Raw genomic sequence first — 18458 nt, 5'->3', positions numbered from 1 at the left:
AGAAGTAGTACAGTATTATAGTATAGCAGTAGTACAGTATTATAGTACAGTGGTAGTACAGTATAGTACAGTGGTAGTACAGCATTATAGTACAGTATTAAAGTACAGAGGTAGTACAGTATTATAGTACAGTATTAAAGTACAGAGATAGTACAGTATTATAGTACAGGGGAGAAGAAGAGATTAGTGATACTTGTACACATGAATAGTCTGACTGCCCCTTAGTTGCGTAGAACCTGTCCTAGGTGGGTAGCATGAGCACCAGTTGTCGGTTATCTGGGTGTAGCAGACTTCTGCTATTACCCAGTCATCCTGCACTGCGCAGTAGGATACATAGACCTATTGTTGGTAGCTTTGTCTTGCTGGGGTCAGTTCCTCATGTTTCAGGAGTATGCCCTGCACGTTTTAGATGAGTTCCTGGCGTGGGCTAGGGTTATCCTAGGTGGCTTCTCTCCCCTATGGTGAGCTTAACACTACATAACTGTGGAATTTGCTTGCATAAGGAAAGTCTCTCTACTACTGTCTCTGTCCCTATTAGGGGTCCTGGCCAAATCCAGGCCCTGGCTTAACCTCCGCAGGAACTGTGACTTTGTGTGTCCTTTCTCTCTGAAAACTTACTAGAGACTGACTTACTTCCTCCACCAGGTTAACCCCTACAGGGGTAAATCTAAACCCTTCTGTGAGTAGTGGGGCTGAGTGTGTGTGAGAAAAAGAAAGGATAGGATAGGAAAGGAGAGCACCGGTGAGATAGGATACGTAGACCTTCCTTGGTAGCTTTGTCCTATCCAGGCTAGTTCGTCTTGGGTCTCGTGATACTGCCCTGCACTTTTTAGACTGGTTCACGGCATGGGCTAAGATGTTCCCAGACTTCTCCCTTTGTGGTGTTTAGCACTGCATAGTAGATATAGTAGGAATACTGAAAGAACTGGTTGTCTCTAGCTGCATCTGTACTCACGTGTCTTAGACTCAACCAGCTGAACTGAACTTTGGTCCTGGCAGAAGCAAGGCCCTGGCTTGGCTACAGCAGGGACGTTTGCTCTGTGTGTCCTTCTCCCACGAGAATCTGGGCAAGACTGATGCTACTGATGCTATTACTACTAATAGTAGATACTGGGGGTATCTCTGTACTGGGTATATATAAGTAGTAATACTGGGGGTATCTCTGTATTGGGTATATATAGTAGTAATACTGGGGGTATGTCTGTACTGGGTATTTAGTGGGGGTGTCCAGGTTATAGCAGGTCCCTGTCTGCCTCCTGTGACAAGATGAAGGCACAGAAGATCCATTGTCCTTTCTTCCAGTGACCTCTGACCCCTGAGCTCAGGTATGGAGCAGACGGCGACCTTGTGCCGCTTCCTCCCATTGTACAGAGAATATTTACAGAGTGAGGAATAAAATGTCGATAGCAGGAGACGTTACGTGTCCAGGAACAATACAGTCATCCTGGCTCTTATCTCATCTCCATGACAACCGGGTGACAAAAACGAGGACCGCTCCCCGACCACAAATATCCCAGCTCCAGCCCGGTCATGGCTCCCACATATGCAGCCTGTGCCCCCTGAGCTGACTACATGGTGATAGAGTGGACAGAGCGATGTTCTGCAGATCTGGGACAGTGGTGTCATAATCTGCAGAATTTATCACAGGACCAGGCAATGTTCTGCAGGATATATCACAGGATTGGGCAATGTTCTGCAGGATATATCACAGGACCGGGCAATGTTCTGCAGATCTGGGACAGTGGTGTAATAATCTGCAGAATATATCACAGGACCGGGCAATGTTCTCCAGGATATATCACAGGACCGGGCAATGTTCTGCAGATCTCTAGGTCAGTGGTGTAATAATCTGCAGGATATATCAGAGGACTGGGCAATGTTCTCCAGGATATATCACAGGACCAGGCAATGTTCTGCAGATCTTTAGGTCATTGGTGTAATAATCTGCAGGATATATCACAGGACTGGGCAATGTTCTGCAGATCTCTAGGTCAGGGGTGTAATAATCTGCAGGCTATATTACAGGACCGGGCAATGTTCTGCAGATGTTTAGGTCAGGGGTGTAATAATCTGCAGGATATATCACAGGACTGGGCAATGTTCTGCAGATCTCTAGGTCAGCGGTGTAATAATCTGCAGGCTATATCACATGACCGGGCAATGTTCTGCAGATCTCTAGGTCAGGGGTGTAATAATCTGGAGGATATATCACAGGACTGGGCAATGTTCTGCAGATCTCTAGGTCTTTGGTGTAATAATCTGCAGGATATATCACAGGACCGGGCAATGTTCTGCAGATCTCTAGCTCAGGGTTGCAATAATCTGCAGGATATATCACAGGACCGGGCAATGTTCTGCAGATCTCTTGGTCAGGGGTGTAATAATCTGCAGGATATATCACAGGACTGGGCAATGTTCTGCAGATGTCTAGGTCATTGGTGTAATAATCTGCAGGATATATCACAGGACTGGGCAATGTTCTGCAGATCTCTAGGTCAGGGGTGTAATAATCTGCAGGCTATATTACAGGACCGGGCAATGTTCTGCAGATGTTTAGGTCAGGGGTGTAATAATCTTCAGGATATATCACAGGACTGGACAATGTTCTGCAGATCTCTAGGTCAGCGGTGTAATAATCTGCAGGCTATATCACAGGATCGGGCAATGTTCTGCAGATCTCTAGGTCAGGGGTTTAATAATCTCCAGGATATATCACAGGACTGGGCAATGTTCTGCAGATCTCTAGGTCTTTGGTGTAATAATCTGCAGGATATATCACAGGACCGGGCAATGTTCTGCAGATCTCTAGGTCAGGGGTTTAATAATCTGCAGGATATATCACAGGACTGGGCAATGTTCTGCAGATCTCTAGGTCTTTGGTGTAATAATCTGCAGGATATATCACAGGACCGGGCAATGTTCTGCAGATCTCTAGGTCAGGGGTTTAATAATCTGCAGGATATATGACCATGTTGGTCCGGAGACTTGGATCATAAGCTGCTGCGGTGCAGGTGTCACTCATGTGCCCAGTATACAGTATGTGGCAGGGCTGCTGTGCTGTTGGATACACCCTCAGGGGATGTATCTGATGGTCAGGTAGAGCAGCTTCAGTATAATTATAGCTCGGTATTTCTGGAATGTTCTCCTTCTTCACCAGGATGTGACTCAGACACATTCCAGCTGTGGTCAGGAACGCCCGGGCTCCGGATCCAGGTTACAGAGTCCAGGCCGGAGCCTACTGTATACAGTCTATCTATAGGTTATATCTGCTCCAGGTTACAGAGTCCAGGCCGGAGCCTACTGTATACAGTCTATCTATAGGTTATATCTGCTCCAGGTTACAGAGTCCAGGCCGGAGCCTACTGTATACAGTCTATAGGTTATATCTGCTCCAGGTTACAGAGTCCAGGCCGGAGCCTACTGTATACAGTCTATAGGTTATATCTGCTCCAGGTTACAGAGTCCAGGCCGGAGCCTACTGTATACAGTCTATCTATAGGTTATATCTGCTCCAGGTTACAGAGTCCAGGCCGCAGCCTACTGTATACAGTCTATAGGTTATATCTGCTCCAGGTTACAGAGTCCAGGCCGGAGCCTACTGTATACAGGCTATAGGTTGTATCTGCTCCAGGTTACAGAGTCCAGGCCGGAGCCTACTGTATACAGTCTATAGGTTGTATCTGCTCCAGGTTACAGAGTCCAGGCCGGAGCCTACTGTATACAGTCTATAGGTTATATCTGCTCCAGGTTACAGAGTCCAGGCCGGAGCCTACTGTATACAGTCTATCTATAGGTTATATCTGCTCCTGGGGAAGCTGGGGAACACTCCGTATGGCTGCCATCACAGCTCCCATTCGAGTTACGCCATATCTCTTGTATAGTGGTATGTATAGGTGGCTCTAGAAAAGCTGGGTCATTTGCCGATCTGTATAGCCCATTTACGTCTCAGTCTCCTCCAGGATCTCACTGGAGATGCTGCTGAGCAATAATCAATATTAGAGATGAGCTAGTAGTGAAATATGTATAACGTTTACCCGCCCTTAGTGGGCTAAACCAGAGACACTATTAGTGATGAGCGAGCATGCTCGTCGAGTATTAGGGTACTCGATGGTACTCGTTACTCGGACGAGCATCTCGCGATACTCAAGGAAATCTCATCATCCATTTCCTGTAAGTTTGGGCGCTATTTCGCAGCCAATAAACATGCAGGAGACTCTTTGGTACATTCTGCGATGACGTGGGACCCATACATGTCGATAGCAGCGATTGGTTGGCCAGATCAGATGACCCTGCCATATAAAACTGGGCGCCGGCAGTGCTGGCTTCAGACGCATGCTGTGAGAGATCAGGGACAGAGCTGCTGCTGGTCAGGGAGAGTGTCAGTGTAGGATTTAGCGCTCCAGTAGGCCGGGTATATACTAGCAATACAAACAAACAGACCTTTTCAGGGCTTAAAAGCTTTTATTATTACTATTACTACAGACTGCTGGCTGGGAGTTGCAGTGCTGCTACCGCGATTTAACCAGCACACTGTGGTGACCGGCTGCTGGCAGAAAGGGGACATTAGGTGTTGCATACAGACCCCTAAGAAGTGCTCAGTGTACTCCTTTTTGATTTTGGGGCTGGTGGTCCTGATTAGGGATGGTCCGAACCGAATTCGGTTCGGGTTCGTACGAACCCAAACCCTCAGTAATGATTCCCGCTGTCTGCCTGCTCCGTGGAGCGGGCGGATCCAGCGGGAGGACCGCCTGGAAAACTGGGATACAGCCACAGCCATCGGCTGTATCCCAGTTTTCCAGGCGTTACTCCCGCTAGATCCGCCCGCTCCAGTGAGCGGGCAGACAGCGGGAATCTGCTGCTGAGCGTTGAGGTTCATACGAACCTGAACCTCGGCAGGTTCGGACCATCCCTAGTCCTGGTGTACTACACTGTATTGCTGGGATTTGTAGTACACCTGCATAAAACTTCACTGCTCATTTTAAGGGGGTATCCCAGCGTGTGTCTAGATCCAGCCACTACCAGATTGTACCGTACAGCCCCCCCAAACTTGTGGGAGCACAAGTATTTTTCCTGATTTCTGTATTTCATACGCAAGGCCTATCTAAGTTCAATATTGTGCAGTGTCCATAAAATGGTGAACCCCAGGGGTAAGGGTCATGGACAAGGACGTGGGGTTCCAAGTGATGCTGTTGCCGGAGGCCGTGGTTCAGGGCAGGGTGACACAGCAGCACCTGTTGTTTCACCAGTACCTTCTACCTTTTTTCAATGTTGTAGACGTTTTTAGGGCAGGATTGACCAGCGCAGTGATGGACATCCGTGTTGACTACTGCTGTGCTTGCCCTTGCCTCCATGTTGGCTACTGCTGGGCCTTTACTGGCATTCATGTTGACTACTGCTGTGCCTGCCCTTGCCTCCATGTTGGCTACTGCTGGGCCTTAACTGGCATCCATGTTGACTACTGCTGGGCCTTTACTGGCATCCATGTTGACTACTGCTGTGCCTGCCCTTGCCTCCATGGTGGCTACTGCTGGGCCTTAACTGGCATCCATGTTGAGTACTGCTGGGCCTTCACTGGCATCCATGTTCGCTACTGCTGCTCCCGGGAGTTCTCTGAGTGCATAATGCCATGCAGTGTCTGGCCTAATTTTGGGGAGACTCACTTGCTTCCTCACTCACTTTTAATGGTTCTCTGTGTGCTCACTGCCATGCTAGGTCTGGTATAATTTTTGGAAGGCTGACTGGCTACCGCTTCTACCTTGTTCACTCTGACCTCACCGCCATGCTGTGTCAGGCTGAATTTTTGGCTGGTTCATGATATGCTACCTCTGTTTTAATGATTCCCTGTGTTCTCACTGCCATGCTGTGTCAAGCTGAGTTTTTGGGTGGTCCCTATGCCTACCTCTGTTTTAACCAGGCTGTTGCACAGAATTAGGCATAATGGTGCCATTAGGCGGCCTCAGAGGCATGCATACATGCTGCCCCTGCTGTTTCCTGTCCATTTCCGTGGTGTTTCCATCATTTTCTGAGGTTGACAGGTTTTCACACGACCTTCCCCCTACAAAAATGCTCGAGTCTCCCATTGACTTCAATGGGGTTCGTTACTCGAAATGAGCACTCGATTATCGGGAGATATTCGTCTCGAGTAACGAGCACCCAAACATTTTAGTACTCGCTCATCACTAGACACTATAAGTCACTTGTACACACAGGGTACTGGAATGAATACACCTGCTGCTGATGCTGCTGTTATATCATCTATTTTTTAGCACTGAGAAGCTTTGGATGCAGAGATGACTTTTTCGCTTGATCTTAGCCCTGAAAAGGACTTTTGGGTTCTGTAGTAAGCCTGCCTAACCAAAACGCTACTACAACCTCTCTCTCCCTGCTCTAAGATCTTTCCCTGACTAGGTTGAAAGCGCATCTGCGGTCGAGAGGCGGAAGTCAATTATTAAATATTCGAGGTCATGTGGTTCAGCCATCCAATGAGGGTAGACACCATTTTGGTGCTGTGTGCGTACTCCCAGGGTCCCTCACGGCCTCCCTGCATGGTGAGTGGATTAAAAAAAGGGCCAAGTGTGATGGAAGGGCTTTCAAATGTTTCCCGCGTATTCGTCACACTACTTGAATTCGAATCGTATTCGCTCATCTCTAATCAATATATAACATGACATAGGGCTGAGATACCAGACTGTAAGCAGCTCGGGATACAGGATCTGGTCTGGATTAAGGATTAGGTCTAGAAATGGAATCAGCTCTGGATATGAGATTGGATCCAATCTGGATATGGCTTCAGTTTTGGATGTAGGATCAGTTCCGAATTAGGGATCAGCTCTGGATATTAGATCCGCATTGGTTTTGGGATCATCTTTGGATGTGGGACCAGTTCTGGATTAGGGATCAGCTCTGGACATTGGTTTTGGGTTAAGGATCAGTTCTGGATGTGGCTTCAGCTTTGGATGTGGGACCAGCTCTGGATTTGGGATCAGCTCTGGATGTAGGATCAGCCCTGGATGTGGGATCTGCTCTGAATGTGCTTTTGGATGAATTGTAAATATGATATTATTATTTCTGGATGTGGGATCTGGTTCGGCTATGGGATAAGCTTTGGATGTAGGACCAGGTCAGCATATAAGAGCATCTCTGACACATCAGCTCTGGATACGGGGTGAGCTCAAAGGGGGTTATCACGGCTTAGAATACCATGGTGCTTTCTTCTAGAAACAGCGCCTCTCCTGTCCTCAGTTTGGAATTGGTTTTGCAGCATAGTTCTATTGAAGTGAAAGAAGCTAAATTGTAATACGACACACAGCCTAAGGACAGGGGTGGTGCTGTTTTTGCAAGAAAGTAGCTGTGTCTTTTCTAATTCTGAATAACCCTATTAAGTAATAGGATCTACTCTGGATATAGGATCAGCTGTGGATGCGGCAGAGGCGTCGGTTATGGATCAGGTCTTAATATAAGATCAGCTGTGGATGAAGGATCAGCTTTGAGTATGGAGTAGTCTGGATTAGATCTCTCTGTCCCAAGACTGTTTGCCTCCATTTTATAGGAGGATCCTAATGAACTGATCATGGTTGTGTGGTGGTGGGGGCGGCTTCTCCTCCCCTGACTGGGCTTTGTAGTACTTGCATGAGTAGAGATGATGACCCTTGCAGCATGGACAGGCTGGATCCCTCAGTGGTAGTCACTCCACAGGTGTTTGGCAATACATGCTACAGCAGTCTGTACTCCCCCACAGCTGCACTGGTCCACTCTGAGTACATAGCCCTCTCCAACCCTACATATAGACTCAAGGGCTCGTTCCCTATTGGTGAAGAGAGGCCTGAGGCAGTGAGTGAGCCCATTGGCTCAGGGGAATAAGGAGACTTATGCAAGGCCCTGATAGGCAGAGAGAGTGGAGCCTGTGATCCCCAGGAGAGGAGCCTGTGATCCCCCGGAGAGGAGCCCGTGATCCCCCGGAGAGGAGCCCGTGATCCCCCTGAGAGGAGCCCGTGATCCCCAGGAGAGGAGCCCGTGATCCCCAGGAGAGGAGCCCGTGATCCCCAGGAGAGGAGCCAGTGATCCCCCTGAGAGGAGCCCGTGATCCCCCTGAGAGGAGCCCGTGATCCCCCTGAGAGGAGCCCGTGATCCCCCTGAGAGGAGCCCGTGATCCCCCTGAGAGGAGCCCGGGATCCCCCTGAGAGGAGCCTGTGATCCCCAGGAGAGGAACCTGTGATCTCCAGGAGAGGAGCCTGTGATCCCCCTGAGAGGAGCCCGTGATCCCCCTGAGAGGAGCCCGTGATCCCCCTGAGAGGAGCCCGTGATCCCCCTGAGAGGAGCCTGTGATCCCCCAGAGAGGAGCCTGTGATCCCCCAGGAGAGGAGCCCGTGATCCCCCTGAGAGGAGCCTGTGATCCCCCTGAGAGGAGCCTGTGATCCCCCTGAGAGGAGCCTGTGATCCCCCTGAGAGGAGCCTGTGATCCCCCTGAAAGGAGCCTGTGATCCCCCTGAGAGGAGCCCGTGATCCCCCTGAGAGGAGCCTGTGATCCCCCTGAGAGGAGCCTGTGATCCCCCTGAGAGGAGCCCGTGATCCCCCAGAGAGGAGCCCGTGATCCCCAGGAGAGGAGCCCGTGATCCCCCTGAGAGGAGCCTGTGATCCCCCTGAGAGGAGAGGTGTAATAATCTGCAGGCTATATCACAGGACCAGGCAATGTTCGGCAGATGTTTAGGTCAGGGGTGTAATAATCTGCAGGATATATCACAGGACCGGGCAATGTTCTGCAGATCTCTAGGTCAGGGGTGTAATAATCTGCAGGATATATGACCATGTTGGTCTGGAGTCTTGGATTGTAAACTCCATGTTAGGGCTCGGGCCATACGTTCGTCTCGGCGTCCAATTCAGCCATAATTCTTTTTATGTTTTTTCACATACTCTGCTCTGCTGTTCTGTGTTGGCTGTTACCGACTCGGACCTCTGACTTTCCCTTGCTTGTTTGTTAGTCTTGTCTCTGTTTTTCGTGTATTCACTTTGCCAGGTTAGGGAACGCCGCCCAGTTGTTCCCAGACCCCCTACCTGACACCCTGGCAGTCAGTAGCGGATTATAATAGGTCCGTTTTGGGCGGTAGCCCGGGGCCCTGAGCGCCTGAGGGGCCCATGGCCACCCAAACAGACTTATACTTTCAGTGGTGTATTATCTCCAGACTACAGTTCAGCCATGATTTGCATAAAAATCGCTGCTTTTTACCGCAATTTTGCACAAATCAGGGTGAAACTGCAGCCAGGAGACAATGCAGTAACATTAGAGAATATATTGAAGGACCTTATCATGTGACAATGATGTCACCACAGATCCTTTACAGGCTGCACTATGGAGGAAAAAGACTTGTTAGTGCCGCCATAGTTACAGTGGGTTGTGGGGGCCCAAGCTTAGTGAACAGCCCGGACCCATAGTAAAGTTAATCCGCCCCTGCCGGCAGTGCAGGTGCCACTGATGTGCCCAGTATACAGTATGTGGCAGGACTGCTGTGCTGATCAGTTCGGGTTATTGGATCAGTTCTGGATAAAGGATCAGTGTAGGATTTAGAATTAATGTAGTTTGGATTTCTGATTAGCTCTGGCATAGGTTTATAGAGTTCATCTCTGGATTTGGCGTCAGCTTTGGACAAGAAATCGGCTCTGGATGTGGGATCAACCCTGGATGTGGGATCGGCCCTGGATGTGGGATCGGCCCTAGATGTGGGATCAGCTCTGGATGTGGGATCAGCTCTGGATGTGGGATCAACCCTGGATGTGGGATCGGCCCTGGATGTGGGATCGGCCCTAGATGTGGGATCGGCTCTGGATGTGGGATCAGCTCTGGATGTGGGATCGGCTCTGGATGTGGGATCAGCTCTAGACGTGGGATCAGCTCTGGATGTGGGATCGGCTCTGGATGTGGGATCGGCTCTGGATGTGGGATCAGCTCTGGATGTGGGATCGGCTCTGGATGTGGGATCAGCTCTGGATGTGGGATCGGCTCTGGATGTGGGATCAGCTCTGGATGTGGGATCGGCTCTGGATGTGGGATCAGCTCTAGACGTGGGATCGGCCCTGGATGTGGGATCGGCCCTAGATGTGGGATCAGCTCTGGATGTGGGATCAGCTCTGGATGTGGGATCGGCTCTGGATGTGGGATTGGCTCTGGATGTGGGATCGGCCCTAGATGTGGGATCAGCTCTGGATGTGGGATCAGCTCTAGATGTGGGATCGGCTCTGGACGTGGGATCGGCTCTAGACGTGGGATCGGCTCTGGACGTGGGATCGGCTCTAGACGTGGGATCTGCTCTGGATGTGGGATCAGCTCTAGACGTGGGATTGGCTCTGGATGTGGGATCGGCTCTAGACGTGGGATTGGCTCTGGATGTGGGATCGGCTTTGGATAGAAACATCTAGTCTACCCTGTTACTATTTCCCTTCTTATTATCCTATGATATGTATATACCAGGCAGGTTACATTCTGTTCTTGTAGATTTACCAACCACATCTGCTGGAAGTTTGTTCCAAGTATCTACTACTCTTTCAGTACAGAAATATTTTCTCACGTTGCTTCTGATCTTTCCCCCTATAAACCTCTCACTGTCTCCTCTTGTTCAGTTCAGTTGAGATAAGTTTCTTCAAACTTCCCTCCTGAACCCTATTTAGTCCTGTAACATATATAAAGGTTTCCATCATGCCCCCCCTTTCCCTTCTTCCTCCTGTAACATATATAAAGGTTTCCATCAGGCCCCCCCCCCTTTCCCTTCTTCCCTCTGTAACATATATAAAGGTTTCCATCATGCCCCCCCCCCTTTCCCTTCTTCCTCCTGTAACATATAAAAAAGTTTCCATCATGTCTTTCTTTCCCTTCTTCCTCCTGTAACATATATAAAGGTTTCCATCATGTCCCTCCTTTCCCTTCTTCCCTCCTGTAACATATATAAAGGTTTCCATCATGTCCCCCCTTTCCCTTCTTCCTCCTGTAACATATATAAAGGTTTCCATCATGTCCCCCCCCTTCTTCCTCCTGTAATATATATAAAGGTTTCCATCATGTCCCCCCTTTCCCTTCTTCCTCCTGTAACATATATAAAGGTTTCCATCAGGTCCTCCCCTTTCCCTTCTTCCTCCTGTAACATATATAAAGGTTTCCATCATGTCTCTCCTTTCCTTCTTCCTCCTGTAACATATATAAAGGTTTCCATCATGTCCCCCCTTTCCCTTCTTCCTCCTGTAACATATATAAAGGTTTCCATCATGTCTTCCTTTCCCTTCTTCCTCCTGTAACATATATAAAGGTTTCCATCATGTCCCCCCTTTCCCTTCTTCCTCCTGTAACATATATAAAGGTTTCCATCATGTCCCCCCTTTCCCTTCTTCCTCCTGTAACATATATAAAGATTTCCATCAGGTCCCCCCCTTTCCCTTCTTCCTCCTGTAACATATATAAAGGTTTCCATCATGTCCTCCCTTTCCCTTCTTCCCTCTGTAACATATATAAAGGTTTCCATCATGTCCCCCCTTTCCCTTCTTCCTCCTGTAACATATATAAAGGTTTCCATCATGTCCCCCCTTTCCCTTCTTCCTCCTGTAACATATATAAAGATTTCCATCAGGTCCCCCCCTTTCCCTTCTTCCTCCTGTAACATATATAAAGGTTTCCATCATGTCCTCCTTCCCCTTCTTCCTCCTGTAACATATATAAAGGTTTCCATCATGTCCCCCCTTTCCCTTCTTCCTCCTGTAACATATATAAAGGTTTCAATCATGTCTTCCTTTCCCTTCTTCCTCCTGTAACATATATAAAGGTTTCCATCATGTCCCCCCTTTCCCTTCTTCCTCCTGTAACATATATAAAGGTTTCCATCATGTCTTCCTTTCCCTTCTTCCTCCTGTAACATATATAAAGGTTTCCATCATGTCCCTCCTTTCCTTCTTCCTCCTGTAACCTATATAAAGGTTTCCATCATGTCCCCCCTTTCCCTTCTTCCTCCTGTAACATATATAAAGGTTTCCATCAGGTCCTCCCCTTTCCCTTCTTCCTCCTGTAACATATATAAAGGTTTCCATCATGTCCCTCCTTTCCTTCTTCCTCCTGTAACATATATAAAGGTTTCCATCATGTCCCCCCTTTCCCTTCTTCCTCCTGTAACATATATAAAGGTTTCCATCATGTCCCTCCTTTCCTTCTTCCTCCTGTAACATATATAAAGGTTTCCATCATGTCCCCCCTTTCCCTTCTTCCTCCTGTAATATATATAAAGGTTTCCATCATGTCCCCCCTTTCCCTTCTTCCTCCTGTAACATATATAAAGATTTCCATCAGGTCCCCCCCCCCCCTTTCCCTTCTTCCTCCTGTAACATATATAAAGATTTCCATCATGTCCCACCTTTCCCTTCTTCCTCCTGTAACATATATAAAGGTTTCCATCATGTCCCCCCTTTCCCTTCTTCCTCCTGTAATATATATAAAGGTTTCCATCATGTCCTCCTTCCCCTTCTTCCTCCTGTAACATATATAAAGGTTTCCATCATGTCCCCCCCTTTCCCTTCTTCCCTCTGTAACATATATAAAGGTTTCCATCATGTCCCCCCTTTCCCTTCTTCCTCCTGTAACATATATAAAGGTTTCCATCATGTCCCCCCTTTCCCTTCTTCCTCCTGTAACATATATAAAGGTTTCCATCATGTCCCCCCTTTCCCTTCTTCCTCCTGTAACATATATAAAGATTTCCATCAGGTCCCCCCCTTTCCCTTCTTCCTCCTGTAACATATATAAAGGTTTCCATCATGTCCTCCCTTTCCCTTCTTCCCTCTGTAACATATATAAAGGTTTCCATCATGTCCCCCCTTTCCCTTCTTCCTCCTGTAACATATATAAAGGTTTCCATCATGTCCCCCCTTTCCCTTCTTCCTCCTGTAACATATATAAAGATTTCCATCAGGTCCCCCCCTTTCCCTTCTTCCTCCTGTAACATATATAAAGGTTTCCATCATGTCCTCCTTCCCCTTCTTCCTCCTGTAACATATATAAAGGTTTCCATCATGTCCCCCCTTTCCCTTCTTCCTCCTGTAACATATATAAAGGTTTCAATCATGTCTTCCTTTCCCTTCTTCCTCCTGTAACATATATAAAGGTTTCCATCATGTCCCCCCTTTCCCTTCTTCCTCCTGTAACATATATAAAGGTTTCCATCATGTCTTCCTTTCCCTTCTTCCTCCTGTAACATATATAAAGGTTTCCATCATGTCCCTCCTTTCCTTCTTCCTCCTGTAACCTATATAAAGGTTTCCATCATGTCCCCCCTTTCCCTTCTTCCTCCTGTAACATATATAAAGGTTTCCATCAGGTCCTCCCCTTTCCCTTCTTCCTCCTGTAACATATATAAAGGTTTCCATCATGTCCCTCCTTTCCTTCTTCCTCCTGTAACATATATAAAGGTTTCCATCATGTCCCCCCTTTCCCTTCTTCCTCCTGTAACATATATAAAGGTTTCCATCATGTCCCTCCTTTCCTTCTTCCTCCTGTAACATATATAAAGGTTTCCATCATGTCCCCCCTTTCCCTTCTTCCTCCTGTAATATATATAAAGGTTTCCATCATGTCCCCCCTTTCCCTTCTTCCTCCTGTAACATATATAAAGATTTCCATCAGGTCCCCCCCCCCCTTTCCCTTCTTCCTCCTGTAACATATATAAAGATTTCCATCATGTCCCACCTTTCCCTTCTTCCTCCTGTAACATATATAAAGGTTTCCATCATGTCCCCCCTTTCCCTTCTTCCTCCTGTAATATATATAAAGGTTTCCATCATGTCCTCCTTCCCCTTCTTCCTCCTGTAACATATATAAAGGTTTCCATCATGTCCCCCCCTTTCCCTTCTTCCCTCTGTAACATATATAAAGGTTTCCATCATGTCCCCCCTTTCCCTTCTTCCTCCTGTAACATATATAAAGGTTTCCATCATGTCCCCCCTTTCCCTTCTTCCTCCTGTAACATATATAAAGGTTTCCATCAGGTCCTCCCCTTTCCCTTCTTCCTCCTGTAACATATATAAAGGTTTCCATCATGTCCCTCCTTTCCTTCTTCCTCCTGTAACATATATAAAGGTTTCCATCATGACCCCCCTTTCCCTTCTTCCTCCTGTAACATATATAAAGGTTTCCATCATGTCTTCCTTTCCCTTCTTCCTCCTGTAACATATATAAAGGTTTCCATCATGTCCCCCCTTTCCCTTCTTCCTCCTGTAACATATATAAAGGTTTCCATCATGTCCCTCCTTTCCTTCTTCCTCCTGTAACATATATAAAGGTTTCCATCATGTCCCCCCTTTCCCTTCTTCCTCCTGTAATATATATAAAGGTTTCCATCATGTCCCCCCTTTCCCTTCTTCCTCCTGTAACATATATAAAGGTTTCCATCATGTCCCTCCTTTCGTTCTTCCTCCTGTAACATATATAAAGGTTTCCATCATGTCCCCCCTTTCCCTTCTTCCCTCTGTAACATATATAAAGGTTTCCATCATGTCCCCCCTTTCCCTTCTTCCTCCTGTAACATATATAAAGGTTTCCATCATGTCCCCCCTTTCCCTTCTTCCTCCTGTAACATATATAAAGATTTCCATCAGGTCCCCCCCTTTCCCTTCTTCCTCCTGTAACATATATAAAGGTTTCCATCATGTCCTCCTTCCCCTTCTTCCTCCTCTAACATATATAAAGGTTTCCATCATGTTCCACCTTTCCCTTCTTCCTCCTGTAACATATATAAAAATTTCCATCAGGTCCCCCCCTTTCCCTTCTTCCTCCTGTAACATATATAAAGGTTTCCATCATGTCCTCCTTCCCCTTCTTCCTCCTGTAACATATATAAAGGTTTCCATCATGTCCCCCCTTTCCCTTCTTCCTCCTGTAACATATATAAAGGTTTCCATCATGTCTTCCTTTCCCTTCTTCCTCCTGTAACATATATAAAGGTTTCCATCATGTCCCCCCTTTCCCTTCTTCCTCCTGTAACATATATAAAGGTTTCCATCATGTCCCTCCTTTCCTTCTTCCTCCTGTAACATATATAAAGGTTTTCATCATGTCCCCCCTTTCCCTTCTTCCTCCTGTAATATATATAAAGGTTTCCATCATGTCCCCCCTTTCCCTTCTTCCCTCTGTAACATATATAAAGGTTTCCATCATGTCCCCCCTTTCCCTTCTTCCTCCTGTAACATATATAAAGATTTCCATCAGGTCCCCCCCTTTCCCTTCTTCCTCCTGTAACATATATAAAGGTTTCTATCATGTCCTCCTTCCCCTTCTTCCTCCTGTAACATATATAAAGGTATCCATCATGTCCCCCCTTTCCCTTCTTCCTCCTGTAACATATATAAAGATTTCCATCAGGTCCCCCCCTTTCCCTTCTTCCTCCTGTAACATATATAAAGGTTTCTATCATGTCCTCCTTCCCCTTCTTCCTCCTGTAACATATATAAAGGTTTCCAACATGTCCTCCCTTTCCCTTCTTCCTCCTGTAACATATATAAAGGTTTCCAACATGTCCCCCTTTCCCTTCTTTACTTCAAACTATACAGATTCAAATTCTTATTTTATGAATATCCTTTTTGCAGCTGAGGGCTCCAGAACTGGACACTAGAGCTCTATACAGCAGCATCATAATATCCCTCTTCCCACTGGGATGTGGGATCGGCTCTGGATGTGGGGCCAGCCCTGGATGTGGGATCAGCGCTAGATGTGGGATCAGCCCTGGATGTGGGATCGGCTCTAAATGTGGGATCGGCCCTGGATGTGGGATCGGCCCTGGATATGGGATCGGCCCTAGATGTGGGGCCAGCCCTGGATGTGGGATCAGTGCTAGATGTGGGGCCAGCCCTGGATGTGGGATCGGCTCTGGATGTGGGGCCAGCCCTGGATGTGGGATCGGCTCTAGATGTGGGGCCAGCCCTGGATGTGGGATCGGCCCTGGATATGGGATCGGCCCTAGATGTGGGGCCAGCCCTGGATGTGGGATCGGCTCTGGATGTGGGGCCAGCCCTGGATGTGGGATCAGTGCTAGATGTGGGGCCAGCCCTGGATGTGGAATCGGCCCTGGATGTGGGATCGGCCCTGGATGTGGGATCGGCTCTAGATGTGGGGCCAGCCCTGGATGTGGAATCGGCCCTGGATGTGGGATCGGCTCTAGATGTGGGGCCAGCCCTGGATGTGGAATCGGCCCTGGATGTGGGATCGGCTCTAGATGTGGGGCCAGCCCTGGATGTGGAATCGGCCCTGGATGTGGGATCGGCCCTGGATGTGGGATCGGCTCTGGATGTGGGATCGGCTCTAGATGTGGGGCCAGCCCTGGATGTGGGATCGGTCCTGGATGTGGGATTAGTGCTAGATGTGGGGCCAGCCCTGGATGTTGGATCGGCTCTGGATGTGTGATCAGCGCTAGATGTGGGGCCAGCTCTGGATGTGGGATCGGCCCTGGATGTGGAATCGGCTCTGGATGTGTGATCAGCGCTAGATGTGGGGCCAGCCCTGGATGTGGGATCAGTCCTGGATGTGGGATCAGCGCTAGATGTGGGGCCAGCCCTGGATGTGGGATCAGTCCTGGATGTGGGGCCAGCCCTGGATGTGGAATCGGCCCTGGATGTGGGATCGGCTCTAGATGTGGGGCCAGCCCTGGATGTGGAATTGGCTCTGGATGTGGGATCAGCTCTGGATGTGGGATCAGCTCTGGATGTGGAATCGGCTCTGGATGCGGGATCGGCTCTGGATGTGGAATCGGCTCTGGATGCGGGATCGGCTCTGGATGTGGAATCGGCTCTGGATGCGGGATCGGCTCTGGATGTGGGATCAGCCCTGGATATGAGATCAGCTCTGGATGTGGGACCTGAATACTCCCTTAAGACACCAGAAGAGTTTGAAGTTTTCATCTAGGTCTATAATCTATAGTGATTATGCGCCATCTAGTGGCCAGTCTCTGTAGCTGCAGAATACCTGGTATCACTGTGGGGCTGTATTATCGCCCCCTGGTGCTTCAGAAGTCAGGGGCCCCAGTTAGCCTGAGTTTCTCATGTCTTATTGGGTCCCACAGCTCTTACATAAGAGAACAGCGATAGATTGTGATATGTAGATCTTGAGAAAGACTAAGAGCTATCGGGGGTTTCCCCTCAGTTACGGGGACCCTGCCTGAACCCCTCCATCTGTTATGAATGGTAGACGCCCCCCTCCTTAATCCTTTGCTCCATCCTCTACCGCTGCCTCCAGCTCTGTCTTTACCCCCAACACAGAGCTGTGCTCATCCTGAGCCTCCTGGTTCATAAACAACTATGATAAAGACTGGGCATCATGGTAGAGAGAAGAGGGATGTAACCAAAACTTCTCTTCCAGTCAGGGTGAGCGGAGAGCTGGGTGGGATGTCACCTCTGAAGGAGATGATGAGAACGTCCATTTTATTGCTATTAACCCTTTAAAGGCTCTCTTCCTGAACCTTCCTGAACCTTTAGCTCACACAGCAGACAAGTTTCTCATTTCTCACCCTGAAGATGTCAGAGGCAGGGAAGGGGTTAATTGTGGCCCCTGGCAGGGCTGTGTTGACACCGGTGGTGGCGCTGTTCTATGCGGGTAATTGGCATCTGACACACGTACGACTCAGATGACTTTGCCCAAGGATGCAGGGTCTCCTTCATGGAGATTCTATGACGGAGCTGTCACCAGCGCGTGCCGAGAGGAGCATGTGACGGGGGCAGCCGGGGATTAACCCCTGCAGGGAAGCCCCACCAATGCTGGATTGTAATATTCTGCTGGAGCCATGTATCTAAGCCTGCTGTGTGTGATACTATGCTGGAGTCATGTGTCTAAGCCTATTGTTATAGTCTTCTGGAGCCATGTATCTAAGCCTATCATGTGTGATACTGTCTGTATCCCCATTAAACCTCCTTCTATCCTTTGTGGCCAGGCATGTTTGTCATTGGTGCCTTTCCAGCTGTCTGCCAGTAAATCCCAAAAGGGGGCACTTATTAGGATTTATACTATGCTTATTGATTTAATTGGGAGGTGTATTACTTGTGGAGTCTCCTGAAGGCAGCTATATAACAGTTATACTTACTGTATCCAGGTCCAGTCTCCTGAAGGCAGCTATATAACAGTTATACTTACTGTATCCAGGTCCAGTCTCCTGAAGGCAGCTATATAACAGCTATACTTACTGTATCCAGGTCCAGTCTCCGGAAAGCAGCTATATAACAGTTATACTTACTGTATCCAGGTCCAGTCTCCTGAAGGCAGCTATATAACAGTATACTTACTGTATCCAGGTCCACTCTCCTGAAGGCAGCTATATAACATCTATACTTACTGTATCCAGGTCCAGTCTCCTGAAGGCTGCTATATAACATCTATACTTACTGTATCCAGGTCCAGTCTCCTGAAGGCAGCTATATAACAGCTATACTTACTGTATCCAGGTCCAATCTCC

General features: G+C 48.1%; 1 protein-coding gene across 1 annotated transcript; it reads left to right on the top strand.

The window, feature by feature from the left end:
* The first annotated feature begins 5156 nt into the window (after nt 1-5156).
* On the top strand, nt 5157-16875 carry LOC138768841 (fibroin heavy chain-like). The gene is made up of 3 exons (XM_069946801.1): nt 5157-5216; nt 9591-10362; nt 15620-16875. The coding sequence occupies exons 1-3, from the start codon at nt 5157-5159 to the stop codon at nt 16873-16875; spliced, it is 2088 nt and encodes a 695-aa protein (XP_069802902.1).
* Nucleotides 16876-18458: the final 1583 nt, after the last annotated feature.

The sequence above is a fragment of the Dendropsophus ebraccatus genome, chromosome 12, assembly GCF_027789765.1.
Source record: "Dendropsophus ebraccatus isolate aDenEbr1 chromosome 12, aDenEbr1.pat, whole genome shotgun sequence".
Taxonomy (NCBI): Eukaryota; Metazoa; Chordata; class Amphibia; order Anura; family Hylidae; genus Dendropsophus; species Dendropsophus ebraccatus.
This window is presented reverse-complemented; position numbering and strand designations above follow the sequence as displayed.

Excerpts from the sequence above, each read along its gene's own strand:
- LOC138768841 (XM_069946801.1), top strand. The coding sequence starts at position 5,157 with ATGGACAAGGACGTGGGGTTCCAAGTGATGCTGTTGCCGGAGGCCGTG. Across the intron at positions 5,217-9,590 it reads AGGCCGTGGTTCAGGGCAGG|CTCTGGCATAGGTTTATAGA; the intron begins GTGACACAGCAG and ends ATTTCTGATTAG. Across the intron at positions 10,363-15,619 it reads ATGTGGGATCGGCTCTAGAC|AACTGGACACTAGAGCTCTA; the intron begins GTGGGATTGGCT and ends TGAGGGCTCCAG.